Source organism: Lindgomyces ingoldianus (genome assembly GCF_010093535.1).
Source record: "Lindgomyces ingoldianus strain ATCC 200398 unplaced genomic scaffold BDR25scaffold_7, whole genome shotgun sequence".
In the NCBI taxonomy this organism is placed as follows: Eukaryota; Fungi; Ascomycota; class Dothideomycetes; order Pleosporales; family Lindgomycetaceae; genus Lindgomyces; species Lindgomyces ingoldianus.
In genome coordinates this window covers 1,935,091-1,953,590 of record NW_022985168.1, presented here as the reverse complement: position 1 = coordinate 1,953,590, position 18,500 = coordinate 1,935,091, and the positions used below count along the sequence as shown (strand labels likewise).

Below are 18,500 nucleotides of genomic sequence, written 5' to 3'. Positions count from 1 at the left end.
GAAATACATGGAAGATACCTACATTGAAAGCTGTCGACAGCGAGTATGCGCGTTGGTAACTCCCGTCCGCAATTTGGTGAATGCTAACAACATTCACGCAGAACTGCTCGAAGGGGTATGGGTGTGATGATTAGGTAGACGAACACGATGATCTGGTGATTAGGGCTTTGCTGAGTCTTGAGCTAGGAAGAGAAATCTTCAACGGGAATTTGAAAGACGAAAGTTGGAGGTTGATCGACAGATCGCAAACCTCGAAAGCGACGGTGATGAACTAGAAGAACAGAAGTCGACATTAGAGCTAGAAGGTTTACTCCAAGTCCCTCGGGAAGAACACATTTGGGAACGGTCAGTCCGCATTTACGATTCGCAATTAATACTTATGGCTGGCAGCGAGTTAAGAGCAGATATCGAACCCTACGCGAAGGCGATTTGTCTAAAGCTCGCCGCCGCCTTCTACGTCACTCTACCTCGCGAGATTCGCGACCTGGTGTATTCATATCTCACGAACTCAGGGAATAACACCGACCACGTGATCATTGTATGTGATGGTAAACCATCATTTCGAAATCGCTCGTATTGCGGTCGAGCAGATACTCGGACCAGCAAGGACTCATTCTGGGATATCTCTGTTCTGGAGTATTACTTAAATTCAGAATATATGGGTCTAGCGGTCGCGAGGGAGATCGCAGAAGCATACTACCAGACAAATACCTTCTATTTCGACTACCATGACCTTCCCCTCCTTCACAAATTCCTGACATTGGACCGCTTCGGGTATGGTCTTGTTCCTGCGGGCCTGGTTCGGTATCTAGATATCGTATTGGATGGAGACTATGGCTGCCCTTGCAATAGCAGAGCTCTTTGCCACTGCGATGTCACTCAAAATGCTACAATAACACCGGACAAGGCGATACGATTGATTTTAGAGCAATTGCTCATGGTCAAGACTAGACAAATCAGTCTCAGGATAACAGTATACATCATGGACGGGCTCATGAAGGTGAAAGAGTTCGTGGGAATACTGCATATCGTCTTTCCTATAATTTGCCGGCTTAAAGAGCACGGTTTTCGGGTGACTTTGAGGTCGTATACCAATCGTAGCCGGGAGTGGACCGTTAAGGATTCTAGTGAGCATCCGATCGATCAAGTTTTGGGGGCGATTAGAGAGGTGAGTCTATATATATTAGAGGGTTGGCAAGAGCCGTCGGTTTGGGGGCTAATATATGGGATAGAAGTTCATCGACATCTTGGATAGCTCTTTGAGTAGCACGCATTACTTGTTAGCGAATGAATTCGACACACATTTCTCGTCATAATCGACGAAAAGGAACACCGGGTGGCAAGCACAATGGAAAGATTCCGTAAAAGTTAATTCTATCCGATGCTTCAAATCACATTTCATATAGAAACCGTAGTCCAAAACAGTCAGCCGAATCCTTTTACTATCCCTCCCATTCTACAACCACTATCCCCAGCTGACTCCCCACCGGTCTTCTCACATCTACAACCCTAAATCTCTCATCCGCCTCTTGCACTAACTCCCTCCAATCCGTCTCATTCCTCTCCTTCGCATTAAATAATACCTTCATCACCATATCAAACAACTTCACCGGCCTTTCCTGATACGGTGTCAGCACCCCAGGCTCCGGCACTACACTGTCCATAAGCACAACCCTCGCACTCTTCTTCAACGCTGGAATTAGATTCCGCAAGATCTTGACGCAATACTTGTCACTCCAATCGTGGAAAATCCAGCGATAAAAATACACATCTGCATCCTTAACAGGCTGTTCGGAGAAGAAATCATGGACCTGGAATTCCACTTGTCCTGGTTTCGCATCTTTTGGTGCATCCGCGATGACTTCTGGTCGGTCCTGGACAATGACTTTCATCGCAGGAAATATGTTCGCCAGTGAGAGGGCTATGCTGCCGTGGCTGCCGCCGACGTCGACGATGGTGCCGAAAGAGTGTTGGCTCCAGTCATATCCTTCAACCGCGTGCACGATACTCATTTGCGGCATGTTTAAAAAGAAAGTCATCCCGTCGGCAAAGATCTTCGCCTTTCTCCCATCTTTCGCAAGTTCCTCAAAAAAAGCTGAATCTGTGTTATGTGCAAGACTAAACGCTGTCTCGTTCGGCTCCTGGGATGCCGGCCACCTTTCCATCATGTCGACGAGCCGGGATGCGCCGGGCCACATGGTGTTTAGACCGGAAAGCGTCCACTCGCGCAGCCAGGGGACAACGGCAAGTGCTTTCGACGTTGCTGAATGCGCAATCACGCCTCTTTCGGGTTCTTTGAAGAGGTGATGTGCGATACCGTGGCGGATCACGCGTTCGGCGTCGGAGGGGTGCATGTTGGATGCCTTTGCAATCTCGGGGATTGTGGAGGTTGAACCGGGAGGGAATGTTGAGGGCATGTTGAAACGGCATGCTGCATGTAGGCTTACGAGACTTGTATGCTGATTTCACCTCAGGTCTGTGCCGCCTTACAGAGAATGTGCATATGGTCTGTGGAATTGATGCTCACATCCGTAACTTGTGTGTATATAGTTCCGACCGGGCCACGCAGAAGTTGTTGTAGCTCATCCATCGCTTCTAATGCAGCGTCTCTTTTTGCTGATACTTCCGGAGGAAGATCTAGAACGGGAGGACAAGATGCATCGAGCGAGGGAGACACGATGTTGTTTGCGAGAAGGTAGGCGTCTACTTCCGCAGTGTTATCTTGGATTTGGGTCGATAGTTGGACGATTCTACTTGACAATGCCATCTTGTCAAATCACTTTGCTGTTAAAATTTAGATGAATCAGGCCCGTTGGTGGGTTGACCTTTTCGGGGACTTTATATCGATAATTATATCTGCTCAATACGAAGTGAGGCAATCATTTTGCCCCGCGTTTCCTGTCATCCACCAACCTCAACACCCCACTTCGCTCTTCGCTTTCGACTTCTTCCATCTTACGCTTGGGTGAGATTAGGAATGTTAGTTGTCTCTCTTCGCGCCAAAAGCTAGGCGGTCGAGCGGAGGGATCAAATTGTGTGGCTCCGTTGATTCAACACCAGGTCAGGTGTCACATGCTCCGCAACCCCGCTATCAGGAGCCTGGTCTTCGGGTTCCGAGAGAACTGTCCGCTCCGTCCTCGAAAGCAACCTCGAAAATTGAAACACCGTATATTCCGCTAAGTGCCAATTGATTCCCCCCTTTTCATGGTGCAATGAAGACATGGTGCGATGAAGATACGTCCTGCATCAGGAGCACGTACCTGGGGTCCTTCAATTGCCGGTGCTGACAAATCGCTGATTGGTCAGCACATCCATTATTCTCACCCAAGCATGAGGTTCAAAATCGATGCTTGGTTTCATCTGAGCAGAAGAAATAACCTTTATTGACCTCCCGGAGCGAAATAAAACCCTAATATGTCTCTCCCAAAGACATACAAAGCATACCGCCGTACAAGAGGCGACCTCCCCCGCACGATTGAGCCTACAATCGAGCATCTCCCAAAAGAGCTAGCCCCTGATGAAGTTATTATCAAAATTCATGCCGTATCTCTGAACTTTCGAGATGTAGGAATGCTGAACGGAAAGTATCCGGTTCCGGTCCAAGAACACGGAATCGCTGCATCTGATTGCGCCGCGGAGGTCGTAGCCATTGGGTCTAATGTCAAAGATTTCAATATCGGAGATCGTGTTTCACCGTGCTTCAATCTATCTGATCTGACGGGCAAGGAGAGAGATGGTATTTCGCAGACGTTAGGGGGTGATGTGGGGGTTTTAGCAGAGTATGCCGTCTTTGACCAGAAGGTCTTGGTACATTTGCCAAAACACCTGACTTGGGAAGAAGTTTGTCGAATCTGATCAGCTGTTGATTTAGAGAAAGGCTGATCGCAATAGGCTTCGACGATTCCGTGCTGCGGCGTGACGGCATGGAATTCTCTCAAACGTCCGAACCTGGTTGATGAAGACACTAGTGCTCTTTTGCAAGGTGCTTCGGAATTTCATCGTTTATCATATATGCGTACTAAAATAGCCGTAGGCACCGGAGGCGTAAGCATGTTTGCGCTTCTAATCTGTATTGCAGCCGGCATAACCCCCATCATAACTTCCTCTTCCGACTCCAAGCTCGAATCCATCAAGAACCTCAGCCCCGCCATCAAAGCCTTCAACTACCACACCCACCCCAACCAAGCCGAAGAAGTCAAACGCCTCACTGACGGAAAAGGTGTCGATATAGTCATCAACAACACCGGCCCCGCTTCTTTTCCCGCGGATCTAGAATCCCTACGACAGAACCACGGAACAATTTCGCTAGTGGGGTTTCTGGAAGATAAGAAAGCGGACTGGGATCCAAATGCAATTTTAGGGCTAATGGTGAAGGGGGCGAGTATCCAGGGTATTCGGGTGGGTTCGAAAGCGGATCTTGAGGAAGTTAATCGATTTTTGGAGGAGAAGAGTGTTAGACTTGATAAGATTATTGACCGGACCTTTTGGTTTGATGAGGCGAAAGATGCGTTTGATTATTTGTGGTCTGGGAAGCATGTTGGGAAGATTGTGGTAAAGATTTGAAAGAATCGAATTACTCGATAGAAATCTTACTCCACGCGATGAACAGTTACACACCCGATTAATTACCCGGAGTAAATATATATTACAATATCTTCGATCCATCAGACCAGCGTTTCCTGAAACTTTTTTATTGGTGTGGAACTCCAGTCTCTTCCATCTCCTTCTCCACCACCTCATCAATCCCCACACCCTTCCCGCTTAACCACCTCTTATCCATCCCAGACCCATACCAGTCATTCTCCATCTCTACCGTCGCCTACTCTCTCTCGTCCACCCAGCGTCCCATCCTTGTGTCCTCTCACTTCACCTGCCCCTTGCGCTGAATTTAGATTCCTCAATACAAACCCACCCTCCCCGTCCAAGAAAATATCACTCAACTTCACGGAACTATGTACGACTACCAGCCCATGGAACATCTGCAAAAAGGCTTCAAGCTCCGCACCACTTTTGCACCACTAATGACAGTGCATCGACTCTGCCGGACTGGATCGTTAAGTTTTATGCTGTAGCGCTTGGTGCAGATAACTCTTATTACAGGTCTCTTAAAATTTAATTTTACTGGGTGGGAGCGGTCGATATTAATATCGTTTTCTATATCCGTGCAAATGGCATTGCTGCAGTTATTGTTGTTAGCATTAGCTGTGGTATTAACATATCAGACCCGCGTGACACGCTGGGAAGAACCTGTCTAGATCAACTTCTTAATGGTTTGATAGGATTGCCTGACAAGAGTCAATGAAGAGCTTTTAGTCCGAAATGCTTGGGACGGGGTTTCCGTTGATAGCGGTACGTAGTTCAAGCTGGGCAGATGATTTGCATTTAGATTTATCATGCGAGGAGTCTTTCGGCAAGGCCGGAGGGTAGAATGTGAGTGCAGGGCGTGTGGATCGGTGATACGCAAGCAGATTGAAATTTCTAGGGAGATAAGCAGTCCGCTCTAACAACAGGAGCTTATAAAGAGAGAAAGAGAATAGCGTAGTGGTTCTATACGGAAAATTCCACATTGCAAAAGCACAACGCGTCGTGAAATCGCTGAATCTCTGTTTAGGGAATAGAAGGGTGTGTTAGCTGAATTTCTAAGGATGAATTACATTGCGCAAGAGACTGAAGTGTATATGGATTGTTAAATCATCATAGCTGAGAGGAGGGAGAAGGGAACTTTCGTAACCATGAAGACGACATGAATAAAGCTACCAGTTTAAGATAAAGATAAAAGCGCCAGCCGTCTGTAAGGACTTGAGATGGGAGAGCCTAGGTAGCAACGTAGAGTGATAGATTGGGTCAACGAGGTGTATTCAATAGGTTTGTAGATGAGACGAATCAGTGCCGGGCCGGACTATTCGTCTTATCAAGGCTAAGAAGGTGACGTAAGCGCCAATGAAGGCTTAAATGGGCTACAGGGCCTTACATCTGTTTCTCTCGGTAGTGAGTAACCCAAGGTGCTAGGAAAAATATTGGACACTTTGAACTTCAAGCAATCTTCCACGAGCTGAGTAAGGTCTAAGGAGCGAGAGAGAGCTCTGAGGTGACTATATACTGTACGAGAAAGGAGCTAGTCCTAATGAGTGAATAGCGCAGTGCATGGGTATGGATCACGTGAGACACATGCGACAAGCAACTCAGACTATCTGCACATGGTTAATGTTTGCTATAGTTCTGTTTAATTTCTGTGCTATACTTTTCCTTAACTTGCGCATCACAGCATATATTTGCTGATGACTACACCCCAGCATTATGTTGCGGCTCTAAGGCCTAAACGACACCCTTTTATAGGTATTAGAGGTAGTCAGAGCGTTGTAAGCCCGAGAAGTCTTTGATGGGCTGCCCTATTAACCTTCGGCCTAGCGTCCCACAATACTATATAAAAAATATAGCTCCGCGGACCCTTAGTCCATTGCCAGGTTAGTACCGCTAATCGAAGCGATCATCTATTCTGGCTAGTGAAAACCAAAAACAACCCCGCAGCATATCATAAATCATCACGACGAAATTTACCATTAGTGGCTGTGCGAAGACTCAGCAAGCGGCCCGACCTCAGCTATGCCTGCAGTCAACCAACTCAACTGCCTGAAAACGCATACACAACCCTCTGGTCAGTGCGAGCCGGCTGTCCTCCCTGCCAACGGTAGTAAATAGTGGAGAGCTTTGGGAGCACTGCCACCCTTCTTGCTTCTGAATGTGACTGGGAAACTGTAACTGGCCCTCGGCTAGATCTTCCCTTTTGACCAAGAGGAGCACAAGGACTTGGCAATCATAGTTGAGCCTACATTTTCAGCCTCGTCAAGCTGCAGATGGGCCTCTCTCTTTCGCAGCTTCTCAGCCTCGTGAGGTTATGCACGCCCCTTTCTTGCTCCTTCCAACTGGTCACCTTGCTAAATTACTCTACCCATCCCTTCAGCCATGCCCAAGCATAATCAACGCCCGCTCGCTTTCGATAGCCGCGATATCCACGGCTCACCAGTTACCGCTCGCCACGTAGCCGCAAAAGACTGCTCCGCACCACCAAGATTTGGGGAGTATAGCAACGTCAGCCACCTCGTCCTTCTTCGACCCTATTGGGAGAGCATTTATGAGATGTGGAATGAGGTACAAGTCATGTGGTCGCCTGGCTCGCTCGAAGAAAAGGTCAAGTGTCTGGTGTCGTTTGGGACGGCGTTCCGCCGCGTACGCTGTCCACGAGGGGTCTCATCGGCAGTGGCTAGAGTCTGCTTGCGGAGCCATTATCCCGGGGTAAATCACGGTTTGGCGACATAGGGCATTACTACTGGTTTAACGTGTTGAGGGGGCTCCAGGATACTGGTCAATAACTTGAGCAACTTTACGGGGACCAAGGCAAGCCGAGTGAGGCGGAGAAGATGTACCAGCGACCGCTAGAGGGCTACAAAAGGAAGTTGGGCAGGACCCACATCGACACTTATAGCGGTCAACTTGCGCAATTTCTACTCGGGCCAGGGCAAGCGGAGCGAGTTGGAGAAGATATACCAGCGAGCGCTGGACGGAAGGAAGGAAGCGCTTCGGTTAGTCCACACACTGGCACTTGATTCGATTCACCATCTTGACTATCTTGACCTTTTGCTCGTGGGAATTTTACTGCTTATATTGACATTATCTACGTAGACTTGAATTAGTTAGGCGAGGCTGAGAAGATGTTTTAGTGAGCGCTGGAAGGATACGAGGGGGTGCTTAGGCCGTAACTAGAGCGTAGATAACTTGAGTTATTAACTCTCCTTACAATATGATTCCATTTAGGCAACGTATCGATCTATACGTAGAGGTTTTAAAAACCATTAATATAACTATAGAAGGTACGCTCGTTTTACTCCCTTCATAGTAACTAGCTAAGGAGTTATCTTAATATCCTATACTAGACGTTACAAGAAAGTAACTGCTTTACCACATTCTTGAAATATTCAATTTTTAGGTCCATGTCCCCTAATTCACTTTTGGTAGTCTGCAGGCAGAATAGAATCGCTGATGTGAATTTCTTTCCTAATCGGAATTCAAGATCTTCCGCTTCCGATTCAAGTAATCGCGCCACGAAGTTTGAAGGTTTTACACACCTATCCCTCGCCTTCAGCCGGCGAAAATAGTTACTGAGCGGCCTCCACTTCCCAATTTCGAAGAGTAAGAGTCCGATCGCAAAAAGGTCATACTGAAGCCTGAAGCTAACAGCAGAATCGTTCTGATAGTCTGGATGGCAGTAGATGTTGATCTCCTCGTTTAGTACTGGACGGTCTGAAATTCCACCTTCCGCTGGGCGAGAGTATCCAAATCCGACAATACGCGGAGACTGTATCGAAGCGGTAGGTGTCTCGGGAAGAAAAATGACGTTGTGGCTGCGGATATTCTTGTGCATCCACCCTAACTGGTGAAATTGCAGAAATCCCAACGCAAGTTCATAGGCAAGACGAAACCGAGAGCCTAGATCGGGTTGGAAGTATTCAAAATCTCTCTCCGTGAGGTAGTCATGTAAAGTCAAAGATGAGGAGGAATGATCGTGTGGAATCTGTGGAAGGCTTGGGACCGTAAACGCAATTCCAAGCCTTGCTGGTATATGGTCTTTTTGGTCAATATAACCGACACAGTCAAGTGTAAGGTAATTCTTCGGTTGCCCCGTAAGTTCTTTGAAGATTCCTGCCAGCTTGGCTGCTTGCCTGGTTCGCCGAAGTCCTTCTTCTCCACACGCCTCGGAGGTCCGTAGGGTCCGCCACTCGATGAGAATCTGTTTCTCGTGGAGTTTTGCATAGGACCTTCCATCGTCAATAGTAGATATCGAATCGAAATTAATCGCTAGAGGATGTGCAGGAAGAGCCGTGGGCTGAACAGAAAGCGGTGCAACAGCTTCCATCTCCATTTCAAGTCGCAATCGGGCCAAGCGTGCAGGAAGAGCCAAACTCTCGTAACGCCCTACTGTTGCCATCTCAAGTGTCTGCAACATTTGCAACGGTTTACTCCAATTAGCCCCGAGAATCGCAATCCTCATAGCAGTATTTTCGGCGTCAAGACTCTGTTTCTGACTTTCTGTGAGCAGTTGATTGAGCCCATCAACGTATCTTTTGATGCAATCGACAAAATTGGAGGCTTTGTTCTCGTCCCAGACTGCCCACTTGATTTTGCGGTGCAGGTGCATTTTTGTCTTTAGATTCTGTGTTATTCTCTTTTGTCTGTCTATTGCTTCTAATAGGTTTGGAACCGCCAGAATCGTGTCTTTGACAGCCGTGGGTAGGAGCGTGGAGTCGGTGTGGGAAGTCCCAAGTTCAGAGTCTTCGGCGAACGTAATTCCATAAGTTGACTTCAGCTTCTCCGTATTTTCGATGCCCGAGAATATCTTAGTGAGGATATCAAGAAGAAGTGGTTCGATTGGGACAAGGCTTTCATGCAAAGCACCCCTGCTGAGTCCCGAATTTTGACCCCAGAGGATCAGCCTTGCCAGCTCTATCTCTAGACTTGTTCTGAATTTGAGTAAAGTTTCATTTGAATGGCGTGCTTGGGACACAATGTGAAGGCTAGTCACGCATCCGCTGAACGTTTGAGCTGTGAGGGAAACTGCACCGAGCACAAGGCCCGGTATCTCGGCCATCAGAGAGCTTCCTTTATCGATCTACTGCTCTCTTGGAAAGGATCCGTTTGGCTCTTGTTAATGCCTCCTGTCAAGAATGAATGAGGACGAGGCGCACGACTTTGAAGGTATGAGCATACTTACAGAGCCAGCAGGTTCATGAACTCCAGGAATTCTGCTGATCATCGGGTGATGTCCGTGTCGCTGTATCACCACTGAAAAAAATATGACACAAGTCCGGTCGACTTCGGCTCTAATCATAACTGAGGGATTTAGTGCGTGGCGAGGAGTGGATATGCATGTCGCCGGATCAGTCATAAGTCAGCACTGGAAGTTTTGTGTATCAGGTCATATGTATGTCGCTAAGTTTATCACCAATCACCACTGATTGGATTACCCCGCAGTCCCCTTCGCTTCAACTCAGAAGACAACTCAGCGGCCCACCCTTCATACGCTATGTTTGTGGGAGGAGCTGTTCAACGCTAACTACGCTGATCCCAAGAAGCTAGAACAGTCCATGAAGGAACCTGAGCTACCCTTCCTGGGAATATTATCAACCAGATATGCCGCGCCCTCCTTCCAGCGATCGCTATTTGACCCCAGCAGTTTCCATAGCCAGAGCTAAAGAGGAGTCAAGCAGAGCGCAACCGGCCACCGAATTTGAACCGCTTTTTGAACCGCCAGACTACTTGACAATCACCTGGCTCGCTGGCGGAATTCGATCGTATTCGGAGCCACACACAAAAGTCTCTGGATTGAAGGGGACTTTTTTGGTCGGAGAAGGTTTTACATTCGTTGTGTACAGGACTAGGCCCACAAAAAATGGCGAGGTCTGGGCCATCAAGCAGCCAAGGCTATCTTTCGCAGTTCATGGAGATGATGCTAGCGTTTTGCGCCAACTTTACTCACTTAGCTTGGAACTGAGAGTTCTCACTGATCAACGCATCCGGGCAAACAAGAATATTGCGAAGCTCCGCGACGTTATTTGGAATCCTCATGCAGATGATTCTGGCCGCTATTGGCCGCAGCTGCTAATGGAGTACGCGGAATTCGGGACGTTGTCGAGTTTTTACGACCTTGGATACCACTCTTCCGACGTTGAAGAAGAAGTAGGCTGGTGCTTTGCGATTGGAGACGCACTCAAATGCCTCCACCAATGCGGCATTATACATGGCGATATCAAGCCCGAAAATGTTCTAATATTCCGTTCAGATTCATGCCAGGATAAACTAACCATCACCCCTAAGCTAGCCGACTTTGGGTTCGCAGTTATTGACGGGGATAATTCTTCGTATATTCCGGGTGGCACCTTTCCATGGACCGCCCCCGAGATCTCTGCGCCGAACCTAAGACCGGATGATTTGTATAAATGTGATATCTATTCCTTTGGGCTTCTAGTATGGTTCGTCTTCGGGGGAGGAATAACCCCATTTCTGGCTCTCGATGTTTGCGAATTCTCCCTCTACTCTCCGGAAGCGAGAAAAATTATCCAACTTCGAAAGCAAGAGGACGAGCTGCATTCGCTTGCTGTCCGATCACTCTCAGCTGAGAAGTTGGTCTACAAAGGCGCATTTAAATACACACTCAGTGCAGACCCCAAAGTAAGAGACCTCAGCAAATGCCTTGAGTGCTTGAGGGGTTCTTCTCAAATTGAGGGTGCTGAGGAGAAAGGTATCCAAACCAAGACCGGCTCTGAAATTGGGGAAAACAGAGTGAGTAGGCACGAGGCATTAGATATATGTACTAACGACTGCACTAGTTCAGCCTTCGAGAGATGAGACATCTTGGCTTTGGAATACAAAAACAGATATTGAACAGTCTTGAGAAGGTCGCGTCGCTGGAAGGCAAGTACAGCGTGGTTCGGCGATCAGAGGCTGCTATGGTAGTCGCAAAATCATATCTCGATTATTTTGGCGGGAAAACTCCAACGGATAGTCTCAAATGGCTGTTGCTGGCTGCGTTCCTAGGTAACAACCAGGCCAAATCTTCAGTTTACCGCATCACCAAAGCAGTCGGACAGTATGAGCAATATAAGCATGAAATACTCAGAGTACTCATTCGTACTGCTGAAGAGGGGTTTACCATTTCCGTGGGTGATCTCTTGGCAGAATGCCCGGATGAAGGGCAAAGAGTTCTGAGGAATCTTCGTTTAGCTCTTGGTATGCCATTCCAGTTAAGTTTTGACATTCCGCCAAATGCTAACCATTACCACCCTCAAGAGATGCCCCTGCTTTCGATTGATGTTGAAGACGGCCCTTTGGAAAATGAAGGAGGGAAAAACTCCAATACTATCTGGGATGGGGTCGGAGAGAATCTGCTTCACCAAGCCGCTCGTTCTGGTAGCGTGAAGATAGTGAACTCTGCACTGAAACTAATCTCTGGGAATGCGTCCATTGACGCCAAAAATAACCTCGGCCAAACTGCACTACTCGTTGCTTTCATGTACGGCAATTATTTAGCCGCAATCACTCTTCTCGAAGCTGGAGCAAGTGGTTTAGAAGCAGACAAAATGGGAGATACACCACTCCACTGGCTGCATCTGTTTCAGGGGAACGAGCTGAGGGCCCTAGCTACGGCCTTGTTTGATCAAGGCGCCGACCCAAATCCGGAGACGAGCTTTCAAGCGTGGGATGCACACCACCAACAACTTATCTCTGCTGGGACCCCTCTACATCGCGCAGCAGCATGGAATGCGCACGAGGCTGTCACAGTCCTTCTCGATCATGGTGCTAATCCCCTTCATCCTGGAAAAGGACATGAGACTGGTACGCCATTATGGGTTGCATGTACATACCACAACAGCAAAGTGGTGAAAACGATGCTGGAACGAATCGAGAAGACTCAAGATACTCTCAGCATTATCGAAGACCACAAGAACAAGCTGTGGCCGCTAGTTAGCCCTGTCCTCGATATTGGGTACTACTACTCCGGCGGGGCGAACTTCGGACGAATGGTAAGGCACACTACGAACTACCGCGAAGCCACCAAAGAAACTATTCAGGCTTTGCTGGAGCACGGAAGCACTCTGTTGCTCCCAACCTCTGGAAATCCTACTGTAACTGTGCCGGCCGTTTCTTTAGCAATACAACTTCGATGTATTGATATCGTTGAAAGCATCATTGATCTTCGTCCGGGAATGATCAAAGAGCCGGGACCACAGCAACAACAGCCACTGCATTTCGCGGTACAAACCAATCGAGAGGACATAGTCCGGCTGGTGATTTCTAAAGGTGCCGACTGCGAAGCACGAGGGACTGACGGGATCAACATCTTAGGCAGCTACTGCAATCACCATACAGCTATTGCTATCCCAAGGATGCTATTACAAGAGGGGCTTACGTTCGAGATCCCACCAAATGGATTCCAGACTCCATTTTTTGCGGCAGTAAAAAATGAAGGACTTGATCTGGCCCGGTTCGTACTTGAAAATACACCACTCCATATGCGCCATCGGATGATTAATTCCTTCTGTCACATCGGTACCAACTTCAAATTTCCGGAACCAGGAATGAACGTGCTAGGGTATATCATACTAGCCCCCAGTATTGAGTCAGCAGGTTACCTGAAGAAATTATTTAAACTGATAGAAGAGTTCGGCGCACAGTTTGACTTTATCGTGGATGGGCATTCAGATCGCAGCGCATTGCAGTTACTCGCATGCTTCCAGCGTCACCAGAGGCTAAATCCGAGTATAATTGGAATGGCACGAGAAATTCTGCTTCATTACAATTCGCAGGAGCAGATAGATTATGCTGGAAGTACTGATGGAAAGACAGCTTTGTGGTGGGCAGTTAGGACCATGAACTATGACTTGGTTTCTAGCCTATTAGCCGTGAAAGCCAACCCACGCTTATCAGATAGAGACGGCAAAACTGCGCTAGCCCTTCTTCAAGATCAAATTGCTCATGTCCAGGCCACAGAAAGTCACCAGAACCGAGGGGATCAGAATATTTTAGAGGAGGTAAAAAGGCTCTTCCAGAGTTACGGCTATATAATATAGTAGGTATAACACGCCTGACAAGCGAGGGGCAAACCCTAACATTTTACGACGCTTCGGCTATTATCTTTTTTCCTGGATGGTTCTACTAGCACTCTATCTATATAAGCCTCTCTTTGCTCCATGTACTTATACAGCTCTCACTGAGCATTCCTCTCAACACAATCGACAATCTTATCACATCTTCATTCCTTCATCTTATAATAATCTACAATGTTTTAACCTACTACTTCTCAATTGGACTGCAACTCAGAAGATATCCTCCCTCTTTGATATCTTTGCCAAAACTCTCGGAGACCAGAGCCAGTTAGACGAAGCAGCGCAGATGGAGAGGGAAATGCTGGAGGAGGAGAAGTAGAGGGTCCTCGAGTATGAGCATCCTAATATAAGCATAGCTGCTTAGGTTTTGGCTATCCCACTTAAATTTTTTACAGCATTTTACTCTACACGGTAAAGTATGTTCTTTTCCTAACTTAGATAACAACCCCCTTCAAACTCCTAAGCATATAAAAATTCATTCCTTTAATAATTCCATCTGGTATTCACTTTCTGCGCCGTCAGATATCTGTTCCCTAGTCGTCTCACTATCTATTACTTCTCTAAAAAAAAGGTCGAATAAACGTATCACCCGCAGTCCTAATTGCATCATCTACCCTAGCAGGTGGTGGGAAACACCTTAATCAATTCGCTCAGGGTATCAAACTTCCACCAGTTAGATCAGCTATGGGCTTCAGATTTCTGTTGTTCGGAGTTCCTATGTGGATTGCGATTCCGATACACAGAGTGGCGCAAAGGTAACAATACAAACATAATGTCCCAAGTAAATGAAGGGTTTAATGTTTAAGGGTATTAATCAGCCTATCCAGAAATATAGTAAATATTAAGGTGTCTACAGACTTGATTGCTTAAAGCTAAAGTACCTATAATTTCCCTCAGCATGGCGGGATTCTCGTAACGTAGGCAGGGATATTAGGGAGGAATTACATTGTGCAAGAGGCTGGAGTTCGCATGAACTGTTTAATCACGATAGCCGAGAGAAGGGAGAAGGGAGCTTTCGCAACAGTAAACACGACATTAATACAACCTCTAGTTTAAGATGAGGACAGAATAGTCACTAAAAGAAACAATCAGGGGAACAATTGTTCAATCCCCTATTTTAGGCTGACGAAATTATAGTTGGCAAGCACTCTCCGTACGTCGCCAGATGAGATACTGAGAAGTTTTTGACCCTAACTTCGCTCCTTAAAATGCGTAAATTAACCTGCAAGCCATTCCAAAATGCACGAAAATAGAAGAAAGTTCCGAAGGACCCCACTTTTAAAATGTGGAGGCAATAAAGTTACACGCTAAAAGTTGCAGGAATGCGCGACCTCGCTATTATGGGTTTTATGAATCATCCTAGCCCGATTCTAGTCGGAGATTCGGTAGGTATCGGAAGACTCTACTAGCTATGTAGACGCTGGTTCCCAGAGTGTACATGGGGAGGAGGTCATGTGCGGAGAGTGGAAAGCCTGGCTCATCCCATGTTATTCAAATCCACTCTAAGCAGCCGACTCGGAGGTGCGGAGCGACCTTTGGTTGGGAGGAATCTTAGGATATAAGCACTGTACCCTTCGAGCGTAGCGTGCTCTACTCGGCAACAAAAGAGTCTAGTGCCTTCACTCCTTCTCTTTGCAGGGGGGGTAGTTAGGATATTTAAAATCCGCCGAATCAGGAGTCCCGTTCATGTGTTTAAGGTCTTCTATGGCATCTTCTTAGGTCCTCTTCCTGACCTCGTAATATGCTGGCCCTCCCTAGGATGCTCCCCTGGCCTATGTCGGGTAACCTGTAGGTGCGGTTGAGTTCTTGTCGGAGATGCAGGGCTATTTGGAACGGTTAAGTATTCCTGCCTTTGCAGAGCGGGCTCGTAGATCTCGGGGTCCTCAGGATTATCGATAGCCCTGCCTTTACCTTTGTCCACCTTTGGTAACGAAGCTCGCTTTGGTTCTGCCACGGGTGGTGGCTCCATTATAGCTTTAAGAGCAGTTTGTCCGAACGAGAATCGTGCCTTCTGCTTTGGTTTCGGAATGGTACCAGAGCTGACAAGATCAGGGTGTGGGTTACGGTCGGGCCTGCGATTGACTGGAGTGTAACCCTGTGTCTTCTCCAACTCTTTCCTCTCTAGATCCCATTCCCTCTTGATCGCAAGATACTTTATTCGGAATTCGTCTCGTGCCTCCCAGGTTGCGAATCTGAGTTCAAATCGATCCGCTTCAAATCGGTCGAGATCTTCGAAGTACTGGAGTACTAAAGGGCTTAGAGGAAGGCCGGCGGGATGGTGATCAGCCTGCTCTTCTGGTGTGGGACGAATCCAGGAAGCCACGAAATGGGGGTCTCGGCGTGGTTTATTTGGCTGAAAGTATAGGACGAAAGGATCATCCTCATTCTCTTCCAGGATCCAGTTGACATCCATCTTGATGGTGCAGATAAATCGACAGTCGTGGAAGTAAATGACAGCACGTCGAGGAGGAAGCTCTCGATATCCGCTCTGATAGTGATGCTCAACACGGACCGCTCGGTTGGAATACGTTCCTTCGGATGAGCTGGATTGCTTGCGCCGACGGTTCGCTGCCGCTTCGTCTACCTGTTCAATCCACAGTTGTATGGTTGCGGATCCAAGGTCTTTGGTCTCAATATAGTCTTCTGCCTTTTGTTCAGCTTTAGCTGACTTGAAGTATCGAAGTGTCTCGTTTAAAACCTTGCCTGCAACTGGTACAAATTGCTTGAGTCTTACCGAGCTCAACGCGAAGCTTGCTTCGATACTTTGGGAGGTAAGCTTGGACTGAACAATACGAGCAGCTTCAAGTGGAGAATTTTCAGAGAAGGAAAACTTTGCGTTGGCCAGCTCTGAAGTGGGGCCATGGCTAAGCATGAAGAACTTAATCCATGTCCCAGATGTGTCCAAGTGATCTTGAGGCCAAAACGCATAAAGCGGAAGTATTTTGACGTCGGCGCGACGGAAATTTATGTCGTTGGGCAAACGACCGTTTGCCCAACACTGTAGGCGCATGAATCCGGCTTCGTTCTCGAAGGCCTCCAAGCAGGCCTTTTCCCACTCTTTCGTACCTTCGATCTTATGCCACAGACTAAGGCTGCTCAGCTGAGGGCCTCCTAGGATCGACTCCCCAGCCGCTGGTACCATTTGTGCTTCATTCTGAACAGCCGTTCCTGGCGAAGCTTGCTTGATCGCATCAGACAGCATACGAACGACTTCAGCAATGTCAATTCTTTCTTCAACCTTGGGCTTCAGCATCCGCTCAATTAGATGGAGTATCCTTCGAATGAAAGCTTTAGATTTCTCTCCGCTGTGATCTCTAGTTGCGACGGTGTTTTCGAGATTCTCCATAAATGCGCGAACTTCCTTCTTTACGACGTAATCACCGAGTGGAGTTTCGCGATAGAAGAATCGCTCGTCTTTTCGCTTCTGCCAAGCAGGTTTCGCGCCCCGAACTTCGTCCAACCCTTCGAACCGGGTTTCCGGATCTCTGGATCCTTTGAGGCCTGCATATCCTAAGACAACAAAAGCAGTGACCTCAAGTATGATGCATCCTAGAGACCAGATGTCATACTTCCGGCCATAAGCCATGTTGACATTCTCGATCTCCGGGGGGGCGTAAGCGTCGGTACCAAAATGATTTGCTACGCGTGGTGTCCGCCCATTACTGTACGCAATGGCCGCCTGACCGAAGTCAGTAATAACCCAGGTCTTTTCGCAATCAATGAGAATATTATCCGGTTTTAGGTCGAAGTGAATGCACAAACGCTCGGGGATGCTGTCAGGGGCTGCAGCAGCCTTCTCGTTATCGAGACCGCTAATTTGACGAAGAGCCATAGAAACACCAAGAAGCTGTTCCCATGCATTACATGATTCTAGTGGACCCCCTCTTTTCTTCCCATAGTCTAATACTGAGTCTCGTAGTAGGTGATCCAGGTTGGTGACTGCCAAGGGCATTATGAGGTTTAGGCTGTCACCGTGCCAATAGGCTTTGATAAGCTTGACAATATGCTTGTTTTTGAAGTCATGGGCAAAGCGGAGGTTTGCTTTCTCGAGGTAGGCTTTAAATTCTGGTGTCTCAATCTTCTTCCTGGCAAACCATTCGACTTTGGCTGCATGCTGTATCGAGTCAGTAGGCGCAACACGGCAATGATAGAGTATAGGATCTAAAATGCGTACCGGAAAATTCTGGTATTCAGTATAGATCTTGAACTTGAAGACTTTTCCGTTGGCTCCTTCTGACGTCCACTGACCGCTTGCATCTATTTTCTTCCCGATCTCTTTTTCCTCGATGAAAGGGAGGATTACATTGGCCTCGTAGTGGGTAAATTCTCCGCTTTCCATGTGAGGCACGCAAAACTCAGGCATGGCTTTGATAAACTCTGATGCAAACCTTGCAAATCCGCCACTGTCATTTGCATGATATCTTCCAGTGTAGTCTTTCAGACTTTCTTTCGTAAATGAGCTGGCGGAGAATTCAAGCAAGAAATCACTACGCTCCTTCTCCATAAACCCGACAATAAGAAGAGGATGCTGGACATATATCAAGAGTGAAAATAGACTGTACGCCGTCTTCGTTCGGTCTTTCGTTTCTTTTGTTCCATCTTCCACTCCAGTTATACGGTAAAGGTAGTTCAGCGGGTCCGTGTCGTTGAAGAACTTGCGATGAGCCTTGCACTGATCGCAGTTGCAGCGGAGAATGTCCCGTACTTTGTCCGCCTTGAGGTAACTTCGAAGTTTATCTAGGGGAAAGAAGCTCTTGCAAAGAACGTCTTTCCGGTACTCTTCATATCGGCGATCGATTATATTGTTTCGAGCAATCGTGCAGGCCGGGAGGCTGGCCATGG

The 18,500-nt window shown here is 47.5% G+C and overlaps 7 protein-coding genes across 7 annotated transcripts; 4 read left to right on the top strand and 3 right to left on the bottom strand.

Moving 5' to 3' along the window:
- Positions 1-7: 7 nt before the first annotated feature.
- BDR25DRAFT_352000 (uncharacterized protein) lies at positions 8-1,316 on the top strand (the record flags this gene model as incomplete). The annotated part of the gene is made up of 4 exons (XM_033694950.1): positions 8-76; positions 135-229; positions 259-1,168; positions 1,233-1,316. 4 exons carry the CDS (start codon positions 8-10, stop codon positions 1,314-1,316), a joined length of 1,158 nt encoding a protein of 385 aa, XP_033551289.1.
- Positions 1,317-1,442: 126 nt separating this feature from the next.
- On the bottom strand, positions 1,443-2,767 carry BDR25DRAFT_340907 (S-adenosyl-L-methionine-dependent methyltransferase; the record flags this gene model as incomplete). The annotated part of the gene is made up of 2 exons (XM_033693552.1): positions 1,443-2,459; positions 2,528-2,767. The coding sequence occupies 2 exons, from the start codon at positions 2,765-2,767 to the stop codon at positions 1,443-1,445; spliced, it is 1,257 nt and encodes a 418-aa protein (XP_033551288.1).
- A 31-nt stretch (positions 2,768-2,798) lies between these two features.
- BDR25DRAFT_351998 (uncharacterized protein) lies at positions 2,799-3,387 on the top strand (the record flags this gene model as incomplete). Its single annotated transcript, XM_033694949.1, has 3 exons — positions 2,799-2,965; positions 3,011-3,166; positions 3,219-3,387. 3 exons carry the CDS (start codon positions 2,799-2,801, stop codon positions 3,385-3,387), a joined length of 492 nt encoding a protein of 163 aa, XP_033551287.1.
- Positions 3,375-4,620, top strand: BDR25DRAFT_281393 (NAD(P)-binding protein). The gene is made up of 3 exons (XM_033687885.1): positions 3,375-3,840; positions 3,892-3,982; positions 4,034-4,620. The coding sequence occupies exons 1-3, from the start codon at positions 3,415-3,417 to the stop codon at positions 4,561-4,563; spliced, it is 1,047 nt and encodes a 348-aa protein (XP_033551286.1). The 5' UTR covers positions 3,375-3,414; the 3' UTR covers positions 4,564-4,620.
- Positions 4,621-7,691: 3,071 nt separating this feature from the next.
- BDR25DRAFT_351996 (uncharacterized protein) lies at positions 7,692-9,883 on the bottom strand (the record flags this gene model as incomplete). The annotated part of the gene is made up of 5 exons (XM_033694948.1): positions 7,692-7,724; positions 7,796-7,825; positions 7,958-9,634; positions 9,669-9,696; positions 9,732-9,883. The coding sequence occupies 5 exons, from the start codon at positions 9,881-9,883 to the stop codon at positions 7,692-7,694; spliced, it is 1,920 nt and encodes a 639-aa protein (XP_033551285.1).
- A 208-nt stretch (positions 9,884-10,091) lies between these two features.
- Positions 10,092-13,977, top strand: BDR25DRAFT_340904 (uncharacterized protein; the record flags this gene model as incomplete). Its single annotated transcript, XM_033693551.1, has 3 exons — positions 10,092-11,334; positions 11,382-13,583; positions 13,876-13,977. Exons 1-3 carry the CDS (start codon positions 10,186-10,188, stop codon positions 13,975-13,977), a joined length of 3,453 nt encoding a protein of 1,150 aa, XP_033551284.1. The 5' UTR covers positions 10,092-10,185.
- A 1,383-nt stretch (positions 13,978-15,360) lies between these two features.
- On the bottom strand, positions 15,361-18,498 carry BDR25DRAFT_311755 (kinase-like protein; the record flags this gene model as incomplete). The annotated part of the gene is made up of 2 exons (XM_033691253.1): positions 15,361-17,772; positions 17,833-18,498. The coding sequence occupies 2 exons, from the start codon at positions 18,496-18,498 to the stop codon at positions 15,361-15,363; spliced, it is 3,078 nt and encodes a 1,025-aa protein (XP_033551283.1).
- Between the last annotated feature and the right edge of the window lie 2 nt (positions 18,499-18,500).